Genomic DNA, 21144 nt, shown 5'->3' on the forward strand with positions numbered 1-21144 from the left:
GGCTCTGTTCTGAAGAGAGGATAACCTTGGGTCTCTGTTTGGATGAATATATGAACAACCTACTTTGCATCAGCTGGCGTTTACAAGGTCACGGCAAGTGAGTTCTTTTCATCTTAGACAGCCTATATTCTAACTGGAGGGAAAGGTCCATTTTCATGTGGTGTTATGTTCACTAATTCTTTAATTTTGATAATGTGATGCCACTGACAAAGGTAACTTGTGAATATTTCCATTGAGTGAAAACTAGTCAGCTGAAAAGGAGATGTGTAGAAAGGAATTGAAACACTTGCAAGGACTTAGAGCATGATGTACCATTTGGAAAGCCAGCCCCTGTATGGCTAGCACAGCTGGTGCACCTTCTCAACCACCCCAGCCAGCTTACCAAACTAGGCAATTACTGGTACATAGTAGTTGCCTATTTGGAGAAAGGCTATGTGGTAAAAGGTCCTGCCTACAATGCCGGCATGGTAGACCTGACTTCATTTGTATGTCTGTCTTTGAGAAAAAAAATGTAACTCTCATGTGCTCGGAATTTTCTTGCTTGCATTTTTACTTCTCTGCAGTTGATTTGGTGTGCCCTGTATAGAACCAGTGCTGGTGAGAATTGTTACAGAAGGATTGGCACCACCACAATTTAATCTGTCCATAGGTCTTTTGCATGAATTTTCCAGGTGGCAGAGTCCCTGGTGGTTCCACCATTTGGAAAACGCATACTGCTAAGCTGTAAATGAAGAGGGGATCCAAGAGGATAATGGACAGGGTGCCCCATAGTATCTTTTGGAATCTGTTGTTTTGTGGAACCCATAGATAATGAAATTCTAAATATATCGAGTTTTTAGCAGCAAAGCAAGAAGATGTCTACCCAAGACTGTAGTGCTTATACAATAGCATCAGTCTTCACTATTTGAAGTATCGGACAAAGTAGTTAATTGAAAATGTGTGAGAAACTCAAAATATATGTGTGATTTTATGGAAAAAGGTGGTATTGTTGAGAAAAGGAAATGAATGACACAGGGGCACCCGTTCTTCACCATAGATGTTCAAGAGTTGCTTTCATAGAGTGTTTCTCAGAAGTTGTGAATTGTGATTTTTATTATGTAAAAGTGACATTATAAGTTGTAAAGCTGTCACTTTTATTTGCGTCTCTTCATTAGTGTGATGAATAGCATTTAATTAGCACTGAGGCAGCAATATGCTAAATTTTGAGTTACCACTTAGTCAAATTTCATCTGTTTCTGTTTCTATTTCTGTACTATTTTAGTAACACAAGTTTTATTGAATTGCTGGTTTTAGTTACCTCTTTTTCAATATGCATTGCCATCACTTTACCGCGCTGTTTCTCACTTGTCACATATTGACTAAAATGATACATTTTACAGAGGTTTTCTTTGTCTATTTTGTGGGGTTGCTTCTTTGCAGATTACATGGCTCATCTTGTCGAAGTTCAGCATGAGAGGGGAGCTTCTGGAGGCCAAACCTTCCACAGTTTGCTCACTGCAACCATTCAAACGAGACGAGGTATTGCACTTTAATGTTTAATAGGAGAAGGAATTCATGCACCTACAATGCTCAGTGGATGGTGATCTTTTAAATTAATATATTTCACTTCTGTTGGCTTGCTCAGACTGCTGTTATGACTACGAGGAGTGTTTGCTGATTTTTGTTTAGATAATCTATTGTAGTGACATTGTCTTCTGTTTATTCTGCTCTCTCCCTGGATACATCTTGCATTCCTTCCAATGTGTAAGGTTTTGTAAACTTTTATAGCTCTATGCATCTGTTTTTTCCAGATGGATACTTTTAACCACAGATTCCTCACCCTATGAATATTTCTCTGCTGTCAGACTGGATCGGGAAAGTTTGAAGCAGTACTCCTGCGTGCCTGTAGTGGCACGGTGCGGTTGCTCATCAACAACGTTCCGCTTCATAAGTGATGAGTTGAACCACTTATAAGCACAAGTCATGCACACTGATGTTAGTTCCTTTCTTTTGGGGCCTTCAGATGTTGATCAGAGCTTCTCCTTGTTCTCAAGAACACAATTTTAGTAAAAATGTACTAGTATTCAAGGGGAACGTCACCCCCTAAGATGACCAGGTTCAAACCTTGTAGGGACTGTCGCAAACGGGTGTCTGCAGTGGGTCCTAACGAAGTGTGTCTTTGGTGCCTGGGGTTGGAGCACAAATTCCAGGTCCTGTGATGACTGTACCCAGATGAACCTGAAGGGCTTATGGAACTTTGAGGCAAACTTTACATCTCTAAACACAAGAAGATTCCACGATGCGACCTGTCGAAGTCTAAAGGGAGGTCCTGTTCCAGCTCCTGTGTCATATTGTCGCGATCAAACTCTTAGAGTGAGTCCAACAAAAGGCATAACAAGTTGAAGCGAGATCAGCCCTATCCAGCCAATCTCGGACTGCAGGAAGGGTTCAAGGGTGTCAGTGCGCCTCCTGGTCTCCCTCCCAACCAGAGGTTATGTCAAGTCAAGTCTTAGCTCTCCCTGAGGTTCTGGGTTCATCTGCAACGTCACAGTAAATAGGGGTTTTCTGGGGGGCCATGCTGTACATTTTCAGCTCTCTACTGGCTCCCACTGTTGTGTGTTTGGAAAAGAAGTATTCACAGGTGCCTCCAGTCAGATTTCTACTGGCAGGCCCCCCGTCCGCCCCATCTGTGCCAGTGAACCTGCATCGGGTTCAGCACCGGTGTTCACTTCAGTCCCAGCGCCACCCCCTGTTCTGGTTCCATTTGCATCAACGTGATACCGTAAATGCTGAAGGAGAAATTTTAGCCAATTGTGCTGTTTGTCTCTCTCTGTAGAATCCACCACGACCTGACTGAGGTTTCACTTAGAGTGGCAAGCGACCAACAGGCAATCACAAGATTCTGACAATTTGCCCTACTTTGCACTACAGCTCAACTGATTTAGACAATGACAGTTATGATGAAGGGGATGATTATATCCCACAATGTGATGACGATAGAACTCCAAGATGCCAGTGGTCTGGATACTTCTCCAGATACCAACTGTGCATCCCACCATGGTCCTGCTATGGAGGAAAGTGCCTTATTCGTATTAGTTATGCAGAGGGTGGCAGAAGTCGTAGACGTGGAGCTCCCCACTATGGACGTCAAGGCTAATGTTTTAATTGAGGTACTTCTGCCAGGTCATCACCATCATCCTGCACCTAGCAACCCAGCCATTTCTTACACAAAATCTGACACCAGAGAGTTGAGTTGTCCATGCGTCCACCAGCACAGTAAATGCCTTTCCTACCACTCTGCATGATCATGAGTCGAAATAGATGGAGACATTTGGCATGCGGGTTGTCTCCCCTGTGTGCCTTGATCTCAGGTCAGTAAATTACATCTTTCGTGGCCGCTAGTCCTATGCCCATTGGGACACAGTGGTGCAAGTTTTACCTGCCATTGTGGATGACCTTCAAGCCTCTCTTAATAAAGTTATCCAGGATAGTTGCAATGCAGTGACATTTTTAATACATTCTGACTTGGACACACCCGACTTCCTGGACCAAGCAGTGGACACCAGTGTGGCACCTAACTGTCCTGCCTGGATGGGCTTTAGAGGCTTCTCTAGGGATGCCTAATCATCCCTGATGGGCATGCCGTTTGACAGCTCTTGACTCTTTGGCGAAAAAGGATACACAGACATGGAGTGGTTTAAGGAGCCTGGGGCACAGCAAGTTCCTTGGCTATTTCTGTCCCACCAGACAGGTGCACCAACCATTTCTCCCTCTCCGTGGCTGTGGTCGGGGGTTTTTAGTTTTGCCTACGCCAGACCCTTCCACCAGCCAAGCAGGCTATTTAGCCCTTTTGTGGCAGACTGCAATTCTCAGAGACAGAAACTAGGACAGAAGGGTGCCTGCCCCTCCAGCAAATCTGCTTGAGTGTGTCCTTACCAGCACACAGTCGCCCTGTTGGAAGCAGAATGTAATATTACCTCCTTGGGTGGCAGGTCATCACCTCTGGCAAGTGGGTCCTCCAAATTGTCCAACGGTGCTGCGGCCTCCTATTTCTTTCTACCTCGCTGCACATTCCACCACCATTAGGGCAGCTCACGGAGGACCTTCTGTCCAATTAACGGTAGCAAGGGCAGGCCCCCTTTTGGCCAACTGGGCAATAGAGACATTTCTGGCCATGGTAGTAAGAAGTGGATGTTATGTTCGTGACTTCCTGTACCGAAGCAGTACAGAGGCCTTCATCCTATTTTAGAGACTTACCCTCTCAATGCCTTCCAGTGACACAACAAATTCAAGATGCTCATCTAGGTCTTGTCTGCTTTAAACACTGTAGACTGGATGGTGGAGTTTCACTTGCAGGGCGTTTATTTCCATATCCCTGTCCTGCAAACCCACTGACACTACCTGCAGTTCACTGTGGACCAGGAGCATTTTCAATTTGGTATTCACGAAAATTGATAGCACGGGTCACAGAACACCTTTGAAGGTAGGGGGTACCCTTCTTACCATACCCCGATGTTTGGCTGCTGATGGCAGGCTCACCCCAGTCGTTGTTTCCCATCTCCAGATGACAGCAAACCTACTGACATTTTTGGGGTTCACTTTCAACGTTCCAAAGTCATCAAATCAAAGGGGATCTATAGAGCACTACTTGTCACCCGTGAGTGTATCCAAGCGCTGGAGGGGGGATTCGGGGGGGGGGGGGCTGCTGCTCCTGTTGATGAGCCAAGTTTTCAGGTTCTTTCTGAACTCCTGAAGGGTTGGGTTTGTTTGGAGTTGAAGAGGGAAGTTTTGCCAGTGTTTTGCGGCCAAGAGGGAGAAGGTGCAGCTGCTGCTGCTGGGGTTGCGCAGAGTGTGGGCAAGGTAGAGGGATGAGGAGCTTAGTTGTCTAGTGTAAGTTCACTCTGTTGTTGTGGTATGCTGGGCCAGTGTTGTGTAGGGCTTTGGGGGTGAGGAATTTGAACTGGCATTGTTTGTTAACTCAGAGCCAGTGCAGTGCTTTGAGGTGGGGGGGTAATGTGGGTTTGCATCAGGAGGTCAATGACAAGCCTTGCTACTGCATTCTATGTGGAGTGGGGCCTGTTTAACAGGTGGGTGGTGATCCCTACATAGAAGGTGTTGCCGTAGTCCAGGTGGCTAATGACGAGAGCTTGGGTGATGGTACTTCTGGTGTCAGTGGGGAGCCATTTGAAGATTTTCTTTAGCATGCGGAGGATATGGAGGCATGCCGATGAGACGTCATTTACCTCTTTTCTCATTGAGAGCTTGCTGTTGAGTGTGATACCCGGGTATTTAGTGTGTACTGTGTGTGGGGATAGGGACTGATTTCTGTTGGCTACCAGATGTCTTTCTAGGGGAGGATTGGTGCTTCCAAAGATGAGTACCTCTGTTTTGTAGGTGTTGAGCTTGAGGCACTTGCTCTGCATCCAACAGGCGATGTTTGTCATGCATCTGTGCAAGTTAGCTTTGGTGTTGGTGTGGTCTGAGGACAGGGACGGGATGAGTTGAGTGTCATCCGCGTAGGATATCGATGTTCATATTATGGGCTCTGACCAGGGCGGCTAACAGGGCCATGTAGTTGTTGAAGAGAGTTGGGCTTAAAGATTATCCTTACGGGACGCCGCAGACTATGTCCATGGGTGACGAGGAGTATGGTGGGAGGTGGATTCTCTGGGTTTTTCCTTTGAGAAAGGACGCAATCCACTAGAGGGCTTTCTCTTGCATACCCATTTGGTGGAGACCGTGTAGGAGGGTGTAGTGAGATGCGGTGTCGAAAGCTTCGGAGTGTTCGAGGAGGATAACGGCATCGATCTCTCCCTTATTGTCTGTGGCTGCTATAAGGGCTGTTTTCATGCTGTGGTTGGTGCGGAATCCTGACTGAGAGGGGTCCAAGAGTTTATTGGTTTCCAGATGGTTGGTAAGTTGGATGTTTGTTGCTTTTTCCAGGTCTTTGGCTGGGAAGGGGAGAAGGGAGATTAGTCAGTAGTTTTTTTTTTTTTTTTAGATCTACCGGGTCCGCAGAGGTTTTGTTTTTTAGTAGAGGTCTGCCTTCTGTGTGCTTCCAGGCTGCTGGGAAGTATGCAGAGAGGATGGAGGCATTGAGGATGATGGTGAGCTACTTCCTGATGGAATTGATTCTCTTGTTGAACATATGGTGGGGGCAGGGATCTCCGGGTGCTCCTGAGTGTATGGAGCTCATGATGGTGGCAATGGTCTGCATTGGGAGAGTCTCCCATATAGAGATTGTAGATGGTTTGTGGTCCTTGTTAGTGGGGAGCATTGTGGATGCTGTCTAGGGGTGGCTGGGGGTCAAAGTGTTCATAGATGATTGTGATTTTGTTGTGGAAGAAATCTGCGAGGGAGTAGCAGAGATCCTGGAAGGGTGTGATGGTTTTTCTGTTGCTGTGGGGTTGGAGAACTCTTAGACAATTCAGGAGAGTTCCTTGCTGCAGTTGGAACTGGGTTCAAGGCCGGTATTGAGGGTGTCTTTCTTGGGGTTCTTTAATTGAGAGTGGTAGTTGTTTAATGCTAGTTGGTATGGTCAGGTAGGGGGGTCTGTCATGTTTGGAAGGTTTGAAGGGTGCGACTTTGTCAGTGCAGTTGGTAAGCCGGGTGTTTTTGATGCCTTCATCTGGGTTGGGGAGGAGTGCAGCTGTGACCCGTTGAGGGTGTGAGTCCAGAGGTCCTCTGTTACCATACTCCAGCTCCTATAGGGGGTGCTGGAGGGGTTGTTAGAAGGGTTGGTAGTGGAGGAGATGTAGAAGTTTACTATTGAATGGTCGGACTGGGTGACATCGCTGGTGTGGCGCATCTGACCCTGTTGCTGGCAGAGAATACGGGGTCCATTGTGTGTCTGTTGATGTGTGTGGGGTTGGTGACTCGCTGGGAGAGTCAGAGGATGTCTATGATTTCTAGGAGGTTAGAAAAGTTGGAAGTTAAGGTCCCCTAAGTAGAGGAAGTCTTTAGAGTGGATGGGTAGGGGGGGTGATGAAGTTGGAGATATCCTTGCAGAAGGCGGGGCGAGGGCCGGGGGGTCTGTAGGCGAGGGAGCCTCAGAATGTGGTGTTGATGTTGATCTGTAAATTCCATGATGGGGGTTGGGGTGTCCGTGATGGTTGTGCATTTGACACACTCTTTATGGGTGATGGCTATTCCACCACCTTGCTTGTTGGTGCAGTCGCTGTGGATTATCTTGTATCTGCGAGGTATAGCGGAGGCGAGGACGGGTGATGATGTCCGGTTGAGCCATGAGAAAGGCTAAGCCCAGCATGAGAGAGACAATGTCCCAGATTTCACTGGCATGTTTGTGGAGTGAGCAGGTGTTGATTAGTAGGCAGTGGTGTTGATCCTTGGTGGTTATGGTCGGAGGGCGCCTTGGGGTGGCAGGTTCAGTTTAGCAGTGGACAGGGCAGTGCCGACAGTTGAAGGGTCCTGTAGTGTTTGGCTGGAATGCGCGGTAACAGTTGTTGTTGCGTGGACCTGAGTCATAACTAACTCCTTCACAGATGCTCCAATTCATCTGAGCTATTCTTGATCCTCATTTTATTTTGTGCCTTTCCCCGGTGTGGAGAGTCCAGGACATTCAGGGTATGTCCCCGATGTTTAATCCTTGGTCCTGGATCTCATTGCATCCGCGAGACATTGAGTCTCCTGGGAGTGTTGGCCTCCTGCATCTTGATGGCCAACAATACCAGGCATTGCATGTGGGCTAAGCAGTGAGACCTCAATTTCCAGTGGGCACTGCATCGGGTAAATCTTTCGGATTGAATCGAGATTTCGAAGAGGCTACAAATGTACTGCACGGGTGACCACTAGACCATGACTGGGTTAGTGCCAGACCCCTCTCTTTACCCTACTCAGAGCTGAAAGTGTTTACAGATGCATCAGTACTCAGTTGGGAATGCTGTCTAGGAGAGGTGAAGATCAGAGGCCTCTGATCTCCTGATGAGACTGGGCTCCACATGGGTTTGTTGGCGGTAAGAGCGATTCACTTGGCTTTGAAGGCCATTCTGCCCATTATCAGAGAAAGGCTGGTACAGGTGCTCACAGACAACACCACCACTATATGGTACTACAACAAACAGGGTGATATGGGATACAGGGCCTTCTGTCAGGAAGCTCACTGCCTCTGAAAGTGGCTGGACAGACAAGGAATTTCTCTGGTGGTAAACCACCTGGCAGGATCTCTAAACACTAGGGTGGACTAGGTCAGATGCCAACACTTCGAGGATCATAACTTGTAATTGCACCTGGAGGTGGCATCGTGTCTTCCAGCAGTTCAGAGAACCCTGGTTCGATCTTTTCACCACCAATGAGAATGTGCAATGTCAGCACTTTTGCTCATTTTAGTTTCCAAGGCAGATCCATCTTGGAGAAGCCTTCTGTCTAGAATGAAGCTTGAGACCCCTATATGCCTTTCTACCTCTTTCACTCCTGCCTTGAATTTTGAATAAGATTAGGAATGAACAGTTCCAAGTCATCCTAGTGGCACCAGATTAGATCAGAAGAGTGTGGTACCCGAAACTCCTGGGCATGAGGACATGTACTCAGATCAAGATGCTGCTTTTGGACAAACTTCTGTCGCAGAAGCTGGGCAGGGTACTGTAACCGGGTCTGCAAAATCTGCATCGCTAATATTGGAGTTTAGTTAAGCGGCGGCACTTGTTCTTTTTTCCTGAGGTTGTTGCTGTCCTCTTGGCAGTTAGGCTTCTTTTCACGAAATCAGGGTACAACAGTCGTTGGAACAAATTTGTGGATTGGTGCAGCACCCGTGCAAACAAAGTTGTCTGATGTTTTGTACATTTTGTTGCTGGCTCACCAATGACTTGCCCTAGGGCCTTTTTCGCTTTTTTTCTGGTTGCCGGATCAGCCCTCTTTGTTTAAACGAACTGTTGTGGTGAGATTTTTGGAAAGATTGAAACATTTATTTCTGCCCAAAAACCCCTCTTTGATGCCTCGGTTGCACTTTTATTTAGTCCTCACTGTTTTGATATGCACCCGCTTTGAGCTGCTGCACAGTTTCTCATCGCCATAACATCAGCTAGATGTGAGAGCCTTTCTATCACCATATCTTATACAACCTTCTGTCCGGATACGTTGGTGTTGAGGATCTAAGCATTCTTTTCTACCTAATGTGGTTGCTCCAGTTCATGTTAGAAGTATTTTTCAGAAGAACACGTTACCAGTACTCAGTAACATACTGTATCTAACTGCATATTCCTCACTGACCCTCCCACCTCACAATTCTGTGAACAGGACTCTTTTTCTGTCTAAAAGGCTCCCACTTCAGAGATCGGCACACTGTCAGTGTGCTTGGGTGGCGCATATTTGTGGCTCCTCTCGTCACTTCCAGAGGGGAACAACGTTGGTGTGGAGCCACCTACTGATGCATGGGGAATATTGACAAGGTGAGGAATTTGCAGTTAGAAAGAGCATCCACGAGAAAGATGTTTACGGAAGGTTAGTAACTTGTTCATCAGAGCACACAGTCTTTTGGACTTGTTGGAGGATTTCCCTTATTCATTCCTTCTCTTGTGCTCTCTGTGCATTACTTCTTTTCATCTTTCCACAAAACAAAACTGATGTATTTTGGCAAAAATGTGGTGGGACCGGACTGGGTAATTCTTTAGTTAAGGATGTGGAACACATAGAATTGAAAATCACCTAAAGATAATTTTTTATATTCACAGACAGCATTGATTCTCTGAGGCCAAAAGTAAGCACGGAAACCCCTCAGGGTCCAGGGAGGATACGAGCTCTCACTCAGATTCCTGTTTTAGGCCCAGAGGATGACCTTGCTGGGATGCTGCTTCAGGTATGAAGATGAAATCTGAGAGCACTGATTCTTAAATGCCTTTGTGACATTTATGCTTGCTTAAGAGCAAGTGTTCTTGTATATATAGCGTAACTCAGAGGGCACTATCGGATCAGTCAAGTGGATATAGCTTGATTGCAGGGTTCAAGTCTGATTGTAGTATCATAACACTTTTTAACACTGCAGGGCCTAGTTCTTTCCCTGGATTTTGTGTTTTCTTTTAATGTATACTTTGTTTAACGACTGCCTAAACTTTGGGATGTTGCAAAGTACATTCACAAAGAACCCCTCCAAGCAATGCCTACATCTTTATTCATTTTATTGATTAGCAAAGTGTGTGTCCTGTGGTGTTGAGTCACTTCGTAGAGTCTTTTTAGGTCTAAAATATTAAAATATGACATCTCACCTCAGTAATTGAAGACATTGGTGGTTAAATGGGTGTTTGTCTTTAATAGCTGCTGCCACAGAGAAAAGTAGTCCATCTTGGAATCTTGTTCTCTAGACGTTCGAGCAGGTGCAGTCCATGAGGCGACGAACAGTGACAAACAGCCTTCTTTACTGATTTCCTCTCAAGATGTCCAGTTCAGTTGAATGCTAAAGCCCATATTTCTAAGTTCCTTAGATGTGTGCGCCAAGATTTCTGAATGTTCATCCTACAGGAGTCTTTTTGGAAAATGAGGGCTGAGCAAAAAGATTTGCTTAGCTTGTTCCGAGGTTGCAGCTGGACATGGCGAGTTAGGGTTAGGTTTTATAGATAGATGGACTCAGATCTCCCTGTTTTGAAGATTGTGAAAATTAGTTTGAACTTGATTATCTGGGCCACTGGGAGCAGCAAAGTTCCATTAGGGCTGATAATTGTATTGGGATCTCTCCAGGATGCGGCAAAGTCCAGATGCTTAGTTTTACATTGTCTGAAGTTTGAGGATGTCCTGGTTAAACTCTCTCTGTAGACAATTTGTCTATAATAGTCAAGTTATGTCAAAGACCCTAGTGAGTCTGAACCCATTTCTCCAAGGAAGGCAAATTCATCCCTCAAAATATCACAAAGTGTAGTTTCTTTGCAAGTGTCTAGACAGAAAATTCATTTCTCCAGCTTGGCGTAACTATCCCATCATACCCACCATTTTGTGCAACAACATAAAAATAAAATGTTTCTGTACCCTTTAAAAGCTGATACCGGATGCTGCGATCAGCTTTCCTCTGGTCGATAGAGAATGGCCTAGGATGAGGTTCTTGATTCCATATTTCAAAAGCCATTTTCTTTAAATTGAATGCATGGTCAACATGCTGCCTAATTTGCATTAATGCCCAGCCAACATAAAGTCTTCTTAACCTTCTGCTTTTATCAACAGTGTGGCCTCTAGGAGAATGGACATTGTCAGAAAGAGCTTCAGGTGTGGCTGCCAGTGTAGCTGATTTACATTTCAAATGCAAACTAACCTCTACGTCAAAGCGTAATTCTGCCATCAGATTCACCCTTTGCGATGAAGGAACCATTTTTAAAATGGGTGTGTTTAACTCCTCGTTCTTAACAAGAAATTGAAAACTTTGCAATCTAGTTCCTTAAGGTCTGTAAGGTTCAGAATGCTGCAGTCCTCTAACTCCCCTCCGTTCCCATTACCGCATTAATCTATTCAAACAAGGTATTTTTAAAAGGTGTATTTCTGTGCAGGATCCATTTATTGATCTTCTGAGGTTTTTGTTAAAAGTTTCCCTCCAGATATATGCTGTCCTGCTCAGCACTTTCTTTTCATTGACTAGCTGCATGCCATGTATAAAGTATTTGAAGGATACCATATAATGCATATTGATCCAATTGACTAAGCATTGGTAAAGGAAGTCATGGTCTCTAAGCTAATGCACTTGATTTTCTTGAAGTAGCAAGAGACAGGACATGCTGTGCAGTGGTTGAGTAACTTTTTTATGTGTTTTTTCTTTTAGCTCTTCCCTTTGAATTCAGACCCACGGTGGCAGAACACAAATCCGCGACCAATCTCCCTAGCAATGCAGCAAGCTCTAGGGCAGGAACTGGCACGCATCCGGCAAGGAAACACACAAGTGACAGGTGTTGCAGTTCGTCTTCTCCAGGCTCTGGCAGCCTTATTGAATTCCCAGCACAGCGCAGCATTGGTCTTGTCCATGCATCGGAATCACTTTATATCCTGTCCACTAATGCGACAGCTGTACCAGTATCAGGTGAGGATTCTTGATTGAGTGAAGTATGTGGAGAGAGAGATTGCCCGTCTCTTAACTCTTCAGGAGACAAATTGGTGTCAAAGAAATGCTATTTTTGAAACAGAGTGCATCCATCATTCATCTTGGAAGTGAAGAGTCAATTAGTTCTTATTGTTTTTGGATATGGAATCAAATTAAGTTTCACAGATATTTAGGGACATATTTCTATTTGTGAGAATTGATTTAAAAATCTGTTTCTGCTACTACTATGCTTTGACTCGTACAAGTAGCACCACTACAACAAGGTTTAGGACTATTATAACTACTCAGTCTGTTGGCCCTAGTGTTAGTTCTATGAGAATTAGTACTATCGGAGTCTTTTGCCATAACACCTTTTTACCTCTGTAGGTGAGTTGAAACTTCCGCTAATGTGTGCCCTTCTGTGAATGCATCATGTTCCCATCTGGGGTATAGTGTTCAGAATCACTTTTCTGTAGGCGTTTATCTTCCTTATATAGTTATTTTTGTACATTTTGTCTGATGTTGTATAATGAAATATTAGATTCTTCAGTATTGTATCTTTTATAGATTCACATGCTTGAATCTTCCCCGTTGTCATGTTGGGAGCCCCACGGTAACAGTAAAATAGCAGTATCAAAGTTTAAAACGTAATCTCCCTTGAAATTCATAAGCATTTAGTAACCAGCTAACCGCATAATGCATGCAGTAGAGTCTTCCGGCAACCATTACTTTTTATCCAATTTCGGGATAACTGCAGATACAGAAGCTGGAGTCTTCATCAGCTTAAGGCCTTCCTGCCACACCATACCTTCACAAGGCACTACTGTCTGGATGCCTGTCGGAAGATGGATAATGCTATGGTCCAAGCGGCCTTACTACATCTGTTCACATAAGGTGGGCCTCGTCTCATGGAGGTTTATTTTTCTTCTTATGGTGCTGTTTCAGTATTTTCTCTTTGTAGTTAGACACATGTTTATATTTTTATATATGTAGGTACTGCATTATTGACTTGCGATTCTAGTTATAGTTTTATGGTTGCATGGTGGGATGGTTCACCTATTCTTCCCACCTCCTTTACCTCTTATGTTCCGCTTGCTATTCTTATTCAAGCATGTGAATCTATAAAAGATACAATACTGGAGAAAAAACAAGTTACTTACCTGTGCACTGTGGTTCTCCAGTATTGAAATCATTTATAGATTCACATGCGGCCCTCCGTCCTCCCCTTCCAGGTTCACCTTTCATACCTCTATCCTTTTACTAACTGCACTCGTGCTCGAAATCTGAGGTATGGTCGTTCTGCAGGGGATGGATACTCTGGGTCTGTGATGTGATTGGCTGAAGTTTGGATGATCTTCAATGAGGTTAGCTGGTTACTAAATGCTATTGAATTTCAAGCTAGATTACGTTTTAAACTTTAATACTGCTATTTTACTGTTACCGTGGGACTCCCACCATGACGACGGGGAAGAATCGAGCATGTGAATCTATAAAAGATATCAATACTTGAGAACCACCGTGTACAGGTAAGTAACATGTTTTTTCCAGAAGTGGCCATTTTTACAAAGTGCAGGATTCATCCTCATACTTTTTTTTTGATTGGCATTTGTGTACCTTTACAAACATTTAGCCTGCATGGCCACATTTCCAGCATTTTTAAACAGTACATCCGTACATATTCAGTCAGGCCTGGTGCAACAACTTATAAGAACATGTGCAGTTTAGTGGAGAACAAAAAGAAAAATGCATTGCAATTTGCAGATCATCAACAGTTGTTATTAGGGCCAGCCAACATCAGCAACCATTCTATGTGAGACCATTGCATATTAATTTTTTTGTTTTTTTGTCGTTAATAACACAAGTATAAGCAGTATAAGTCTAGCAGTGGACATCCGCTATTTGTATTACAGTAAAAAAAAAGTGAATATACAGATGGACAACTTGTTTATTCTAGTGGGCAGACATCTGTGTCAAGCTGTCTAACCTAGCCGGGTGGGGGGGTTAAGGGGGGGGGGTGAATCAGTGGTGCTGTTGAACCAGTGTCGTCTTGGGATCTCAGATAGCTTAACAGAGGTTCCCAGATATCTTTTCGGTGATATTTTTGCGACCTCATGCTCCAAAAGTGCAATAATTGATCAGAACAATAGGCCGCATCCTGAAGCCAATCTTTCACTGTCGGTGCAAACCATCTCCCCATGTCATAACCACTCTACATTTGGCTCAAAGGAGGAGCACGAAGGGCTGCCAGTGCTTCGCAAATTGCCAGCTAACTCCCTTGGAGTAAAGGAGGTACTCCCTACAGCTGCAGTCACCAAAGAAGCAAGGTCTGGTTCACTGCCCTGTCACTTAACTGAACCATGCTCCCTAAGGTCCGATCCGTCCTCCCCCCAAGTGTGGGGACATCAGGCCCGACCGGAGCTGCACTGTACCAGTACCTGGGGAACCGGACCCTTTGCAGCAACCAAGGCTTGTTGAGTCCAGCTCGGACAGCAACACTGAGGAAAACTGATCTGTATGTTGAGGGATTTCAGTGACAGTGTGGCACATCAGATTGGCCCAGCTGTCCTGTGTGCCCCTTTTCTGCAGAACTTAGACTAAGAGTGAGCCTACAACTGCCGCCACCCAACACCTCAAAATACCTCTGCACTCGTGCCCCATATCCTGAGTCTGAGGGAGGTGACTGTACCAGCAGGGTCCCTTCATGCACGAGTATCTCGAGGACCAACTGGGCTGGCCCCTCAGTCCCAGCTTGCAGCTTCTTTTCTACTAGACCGTTCTCCATTTAAGTGAACGGGGCACTCAACTCAGAAACACACAGCTGCACCAGGCCGCCCCCGTGCTGCCTGAGGTTACCTGTTGGTGTTGCCTTGGACCTTGCCCCATGCTCACCTTAAGTCCAGGAGAAGGGTCCCTTAAGTCACTGACAAGTGTCTGAATGCAGTATATGTTTATTTCCAATAGGATAACATTACCGCTCCAGAAATTGCTCTAAGTCTGAACTTCTGAAACATGTATAATTTCATTTCTCCAAAAGTACTTACCTGATTCCTATGAACTAGGTATCTAAAATCATATAACAATCTGTTATTTTTATAAATTGGTGTCTGATTTCTTTCTGTGTGTGTGTGTCTCACTTACTGCCTTTCTGTGTGTAATAAATGCTGCCCCCTGATAAGCCTAACTGCTTGACCACACTATCACAAAACAGAGCATTTAGGTAATTATTTGTGTCTCTGTAAACCAATTGGGGTTTGCCTGGGCTTATTATACAGTGTACCTCATTTTGGTCCACTATATAAAGAGCCAGCTTCCTGAAAGCTTCACTTAGACGAATTAGTGAAATGCAACCTCTTACGATCACAGACACATTTATACAAGTTCACAGGGACAGATGGGTGCTTGGAAAAAAGAAACGTTATTTCCTAAAGAGGTTTCACCTTTTCAATTTGAGTATTGAGCTTACCGTTTTCTTCCAACTACTAGATAGGGTTGCAGTAAGAGAGTTGCATACCGCAGATATTAATAGGGTGCTCATGTAAGACTAAACGTTTTCAAAGGACCAATCAACTTTTTGTAGGCTTTGCTGAACCTTGTAAAGGACATCGTATCTCAAAGGTAGGTATTGCAAAGTGGATTGTTAAATATATTCAGACTGTTTATGCAAAGGCAAAACGTGTACACTCTATACCACCTACAGCTCACTCTACACGCATGAAGGGTGCCAGTATGGCTTTCCTAGGTAGCCATCGTAAAGCAGATAACTGCAAATGTACTACTTGGTTAACACCGCACACATTCACAGAGCATTATTGTGTTGACATCTTAGCTTGTCAGCTGTGTTTGGGCAGACTATTTTAAGAACATTGTTTCAAACATCCACATTAGCTTTCTCTTCGCCCCTGCAAGGACGAAACTGCTTTACAGTGGATGCAAACAAAGCATGTGCATCTACATCCACACATGCTACAAATGGAAAATGGTTCTTACCTTGTAATCATCTGTTCGTATCTTGTAGTGCTGTCGGTTCAAATGCACCTACCCTCCTCCATGTAAATGGGCAGTCATGGCACATGTTTATTACAATAAATGCATATATCTTCTTTAATGCATACTGCAGGACACATACCTACTACTCTCAGCACTCGACTTTCGTCCGCTGAATGGAAAACTATCTAAGGGTGAAGTCAGTGTCCATGCGTAGTGGAACGTTAAGGTAGTAGTTACACAACATCCAGTTATACAAAGTTTCTTCGAAGAGAAGCAACTTGTAATGTCTGAGCCCAGCACTAGAAGGCAGAAGTATGCAATGCATGTGAATCTACAATACTTCAAGTTACAAATAGATGCTTACACAGTAAGTAACATTTTACTTCTTTGTAATACCTAGCTCTGCATTAACAGATAAGTTTGTGGAAAGTGTTTTCAGAACATTGAAGTACCTTTTCATTTGAGGAAGAGCAATATAGTACTTGGAAGAACATAACGCGTATCGCTGTTTAAGCAGAGGTACACTGTCCTTCGCATTTATCTTTGTAAGAATGCTTACCACTGTGTATTTGTTTTTCTTAAGGCATACCCTACCATCCTTCATTTCACCAACCCTTTACCAGATCAAAAGCTGGCTTTTTTATTCCTCGGCTGTGTAATTCACAACATGTATGTTTATTTTGACTTCCTTTCAGCTTTGCGTTCCACAGAATACTGCCTTCTCTTCACTGTTCTTCAAGGTTCTCATGCAAATGCTTCACTGGTTGGAGAACCCAGCTGTGGAAGAAGGGCCACTCCGTGGCCAAATTAAGTCCTTTGCTGCGCATTACTCTTCGAAGCACAGAATACCTGATGGTATGGAACTGGAATGAGTGTGGGCGGCGTTCTAGCTCTAGCTGTGGATTTAAATCTTAATTTGATCTTGACTTTCTTATTTGATGTTTTGCATTGTTCATTATATAGTCTTAGTTTGTTTTAACTCAGCACAGCCCTTCAATGTAACTGACTTCCTGGCAAGGGGCCATCTTTTGAATTGAACATTCTTTAGTGAAAGTTTGAGATTTGGCAAAATTTTTCCACAAAATGATCTGTAATTCTGAAGCCCACATATTTTGGTTATTAATCAGTGCTTTCTTATTTCAATTTGCTCTAACTAGAAAGTGCTCATTGGTTGAGTATCAATCAGTATACTGATTTTTAAAATCTTTGTATTGCGTATGGATGTCAGATTTGGGAGTATTTAGGGTAAAAAATAAATTAACTATGGAAGATGGGGCTTCCCTATGGGTACATTATGTATGTTTCCAATGCTTGTGGCTTATTACCTGCTACATTTTACATTCTTCTTGCACTTTGGCATTCCAGGCCCGTACACCTGTATGTGCGTTACATTTTGGAAGCTCTCTTAATTGATTCTTGGGAGTGTTGGGTAGATGATCTTGAGAGATAGTTCTGTAGAGTTTTGTTTATTTTGTCCCACCTGTTTTTCTTTTATTGTGTTTCTAGCTGTTAGTTTCTGACATTTTGTCTGTGCTTTTGTGACACTGACCATACCTGCAACTCTAACTCGATTTGTGTTCTTGTATGGGCATATGGAAGGATGGTTTATGTTCTTTCTAGTTATTCAACTAATTCTCATGTTTTTTGTAGTTCGAACTGGGTTCATGCACTTGGCAGAGATATTGGCATTTCATCGTGAACCTGAATTGATCAATTCCACTGTTCGAACCCTTGCCACTACTCTTAAATCTGGTGAGAAGTGCAACGTAGAACCGGAACTGATTGGCAAAGGTATGTTATGTGCATTTCCTGGAGACAACTGTTGTTTATAACTAGCAGAAAATGTTATATCTGTCCTTATGGACAACTTCTAGTTGCATATTCCTTACAGTTGAAGTTCCCAGGCGTCGGGCTGGATCCGGAAACTTTTGCTGAGCAATATTCCCTAAGCGCGGCGTCGCAGTGGCTTCTTTCGGCTCAGCGTCTTCGTCTGTTATGTCATCGCGGTGCCTATATAGGCGCCACCCAGGCACGCGGACATCAGTTCTTTTCTTTCCATTCCAGTTTAGCACTGATCTGGTAAGAGCTACTGCTCTGCCGCTTTTTGGCAGTCTTTTTTCTTGACTTTTATCGAATTTGGAAAGAAGTTCCACTTTGTGTGCGAGGTATGTCTTTGAGGAAGACGGGTTTCAAGCCATGTGATGACTGCCACCGCATGATGTCCGTCACCGATCCCCACCACGTCTGTTTCTCATGTCTCGAGCATGACCACGACTTGAAGTCAAGCTCAGACTGCGAGGCCACGGCTCCGAAGGACTTGAGATAGCAAGCGATGAAGCTCCTCATGGCCCGGCAGTGGACACTGTCCAGTGAGACTTCCCGGAGGCTTCGTGTGCGAGGTATGTCTTTGAGGAAGACTGGTTTCAAGCCAGGTGATGCCTGCCACCGCATGATGTCGGTCACCGATCCCCACCTCGTCTGTCTCTCGTGTCTCGAGCACAACCACGCCTCAAAGTCATGCTCAGACTGCGGGGCCATGGCTCCGAAGGCCTTGAGGGAGCAAGCGATGAAGCTCCTCATGGCCCGACACCGTCCAGCGAGACTTCGCAGAGGTCCCAGTCCCGATCGAAAAAGAGGAGGTCGCAGGACCGCTCCCAGAGCCCTAAGCCCTCTTCATCCCACTCGAGGTCCTCGGGACACTTGGGGAATAGGCATCAGAAGAAGAAGTCCGAACGGACTTCATCTTGACCTCGGCTGATGTCTGTCGTCAAAAGTGGTAAGGAGCGGGATGTCAGCAGGAGGCCACGTTCTATCATATGGTCTGGGAATGCCTTGCACTCAGATCACTGTGGGAGGGGGCAGCGACTAAGCTTCATACCGCGCTGCGGAAAACATTGACCCTCACGCCTCAGTTAGGCCTACTTAATATATGGGAAGCCACAGACCTCACCGAGACCGAGCAGCAGATGGTAACGTTGGGCTTCACTTTGGTCAAGCGAGAGATAGCATGCCACTGGGGGGCTGCTGAGGCACCATCCGTACGAGTGTGGGTACAGGAGCTCAACAGATGCATGATAGCTGAAAAAGAAGTGTTCATCATTAGAGGGTGCCCCAGAAAGTGGGAGAAGAAATGGAAGGCGTGGAATAGCTATAGAGGGTCCCTATGCATGTCCCTGTTGGTGGACCTGACGTTAAGGCGGAAGGAACTTAGAAAAGTGTTAGCATTGTGAATGTAATCTTACATATGTTATTCATTTTGGTGTGCTATGGTGCTGCGGACATAAATGTGAATCTATCTGTGTGCCTGGCAAAATTTAATAAAATATTATTCAAAAAAAAAAAAGTGGTAAGGAGCACCGATGCTCTCGGCACGGTTCTGCAGAGACTCCCACCCTTTCCTAGAGCCGGAGCGACTCCCGCTAAAATAAAAGAATTTTATTAGGCCATGCGCCGTGTATTCAAGCGGAACGACCCTGCTGGTGAACCCTCTGGACCAGCGGAGTCAGAAGGGGCCCCATTGCGTTCTATGTCGCCAGCTCCGGCCACAGGGCCTTAAGGATCTGATCCAGGATCCGGGTCGACGCTGGTCGTGCCATCGCGACCTACCCTGGCTTCAGACCTGAAGTCGGTGAATGCTGCGCCGCTGGTGCCCATCGGCAGTGCCAGCCCCATCCTCATCCCCAATGCCCCAAAGCCGGAACAACGTTGCTCGATGCCAATTCTGGCATCAATTGAGCCTCGAGGTTCTATGCTGTCGCCCGAACACTGTGAAGATGTGCTAGGCTCAGGAGAGGAAGGTGAGCAGTCTATGGACCCACTGAAACACTAGGATGTCTCTGTGGAGAACTTGGACTGGTATGGAGAATTTGTGGAGGCAATTGGACTGGACACTTCCCCAGATACAGGCATTCTTTCTCCCCCAACAATGGCTACGGAGGAGGGGGCATCCTATGCCATGGTGGTAAATAAGACGGCTGAGGTCCTTGGATTATAGCTGCCCTCAGTGCAGGTCACTGCTAATCTCCTGACTGAGGTGCATCAGCCAGGGGCTTTAACTTCCGAACCCTTTTTGCCCTTTAATGAGGCCCTTACGGAGGTTGTTCTCAGCACATGATCCAAGCCTAGCACAGGGTCTCCTGTGAATAGGACAATTGCACGGTACAATCGCCCAGCTCCGTACGACCCCAGGTTCCTCAGCTAACACCCCACCACAGAAAGTTTGGTGGTGCAGGCCTCTACGTCCCAGGGTGCGTTCCCTTCTGCCCCTCGGATAGGGAATCCAAGAGGCTGGACTCATTTGGAAAGAAGTTGTTTTTTCCCTCCAGCCTGGCATTGCGGTCTGTGAATACCGCATGCTTATTGGGCCGTTACTCCCATTCCCTTTGGGAGACGGCTGTGCCAGTCCTGCCACAGGTACCAGAGGAGACCCGGGCTGTGCTCTCTCAAGCAGTCAAGGATGGTAAGGATGCAGCAAAATTCACTGTACTGTGTGGCCTAGATACGACGGATTCGCTGGGAAGATCAATTGCAATGACCGTGACCAGGAGGCGCCACGCCTGGCTTAGAACAACTGGCTTCTCGGGCAATGCCCAAGCTAATCTGATGGACATGCCCTTTAATTGAATCTGGCTTTTTGGCAAAAAGGCAGACTCTGCCCTGGTCAGGTTCAAGGACTTTCAAGCCACAGGCAGGTCCGAGGACCTCTCTTTACTTCTTGTGGCCAGTATTTCTTTCACCTCTCTCGTGACAACGGAAGGGGTTTCCAGCCGCGTCAGCCCTATCCCAGCCAATACCCTGCACAGACTGCCCAAGCCATGCGAGGATATGGATGCGGTGCATTCCGATAAAGGAATGGAGGCCAGAAGTCGTCGGTCACACTTCCATCAGCAGCCACAGCCTCCAACCACTCCTAGGCTGACTCTGCAGGACCACACTACCCTAGTTGATGGGAGAAATCATCATCATTTTCCCCACTGGAGATTCATAACATCGGACAAGTGGGTCTTGCAGATCGTCCAGAAGGGCTATTCTCTCCATTTCTCTCTTTCCTCCTCTCATTCTGCCAATTCATGAACGGCTGACGGAGGATAATTTAATGTTTCTCCAAGAGGAAGTTACAGCTCTCTCCGCCAAAGGAGCTATAGAAAGGGTTCCGGTTTCAGAAGTAGACA

The 21144-nt window shown here is 45.4% G+C and overlaps 1 protein-coding gene across 1 annotated transcript in view; it reads left to right on the forward strand.

Moving 5' to 3' along the window:
• Positions 1 to 21144, forward strand: part of INTS1 (integrator complex subunit 1) — a 625364-nt gene that overhangs the window by 414221 nt on the left and 189999 nt on the right. Inside the window, exons 29-33 of the mRNA XM_085629257.1 lie at positions 1420 to 1518; positions 9666 to 9790; positions 11732 to 11986; positions 16669 to 16828; positions 17624 to 17764. Coding sequence (XP_085485383.1) covers positions 1420 to 1518; positions 9666 to 9790; positions 11732 to 11986; positions 16669 to 16828; positions 17624 to 17764 — 780 coding nt within the window. The remainder of the gene's footprint in view (positions 1 to 1419; positions 1519 to 9665; positions 9791 to 11731; positions 11987 to 16668; positions 16829 to 17623; positions 17765 to 21144) is intronic.

Source organism: Triturus cristatus, chromosome 10 (genome assembly GCF_964204655.1).
Source record: "Triturus cristatus chromosome 10, aTriCri1.1, whole genome shotgun sequence".
Taxonomy (NCBI): domain Eukaryota; kingdom Metazoa; phylum Chordata; class Amphibia; order Caudata; family Salamandridae; genus Triturus; species Triturus cristatus.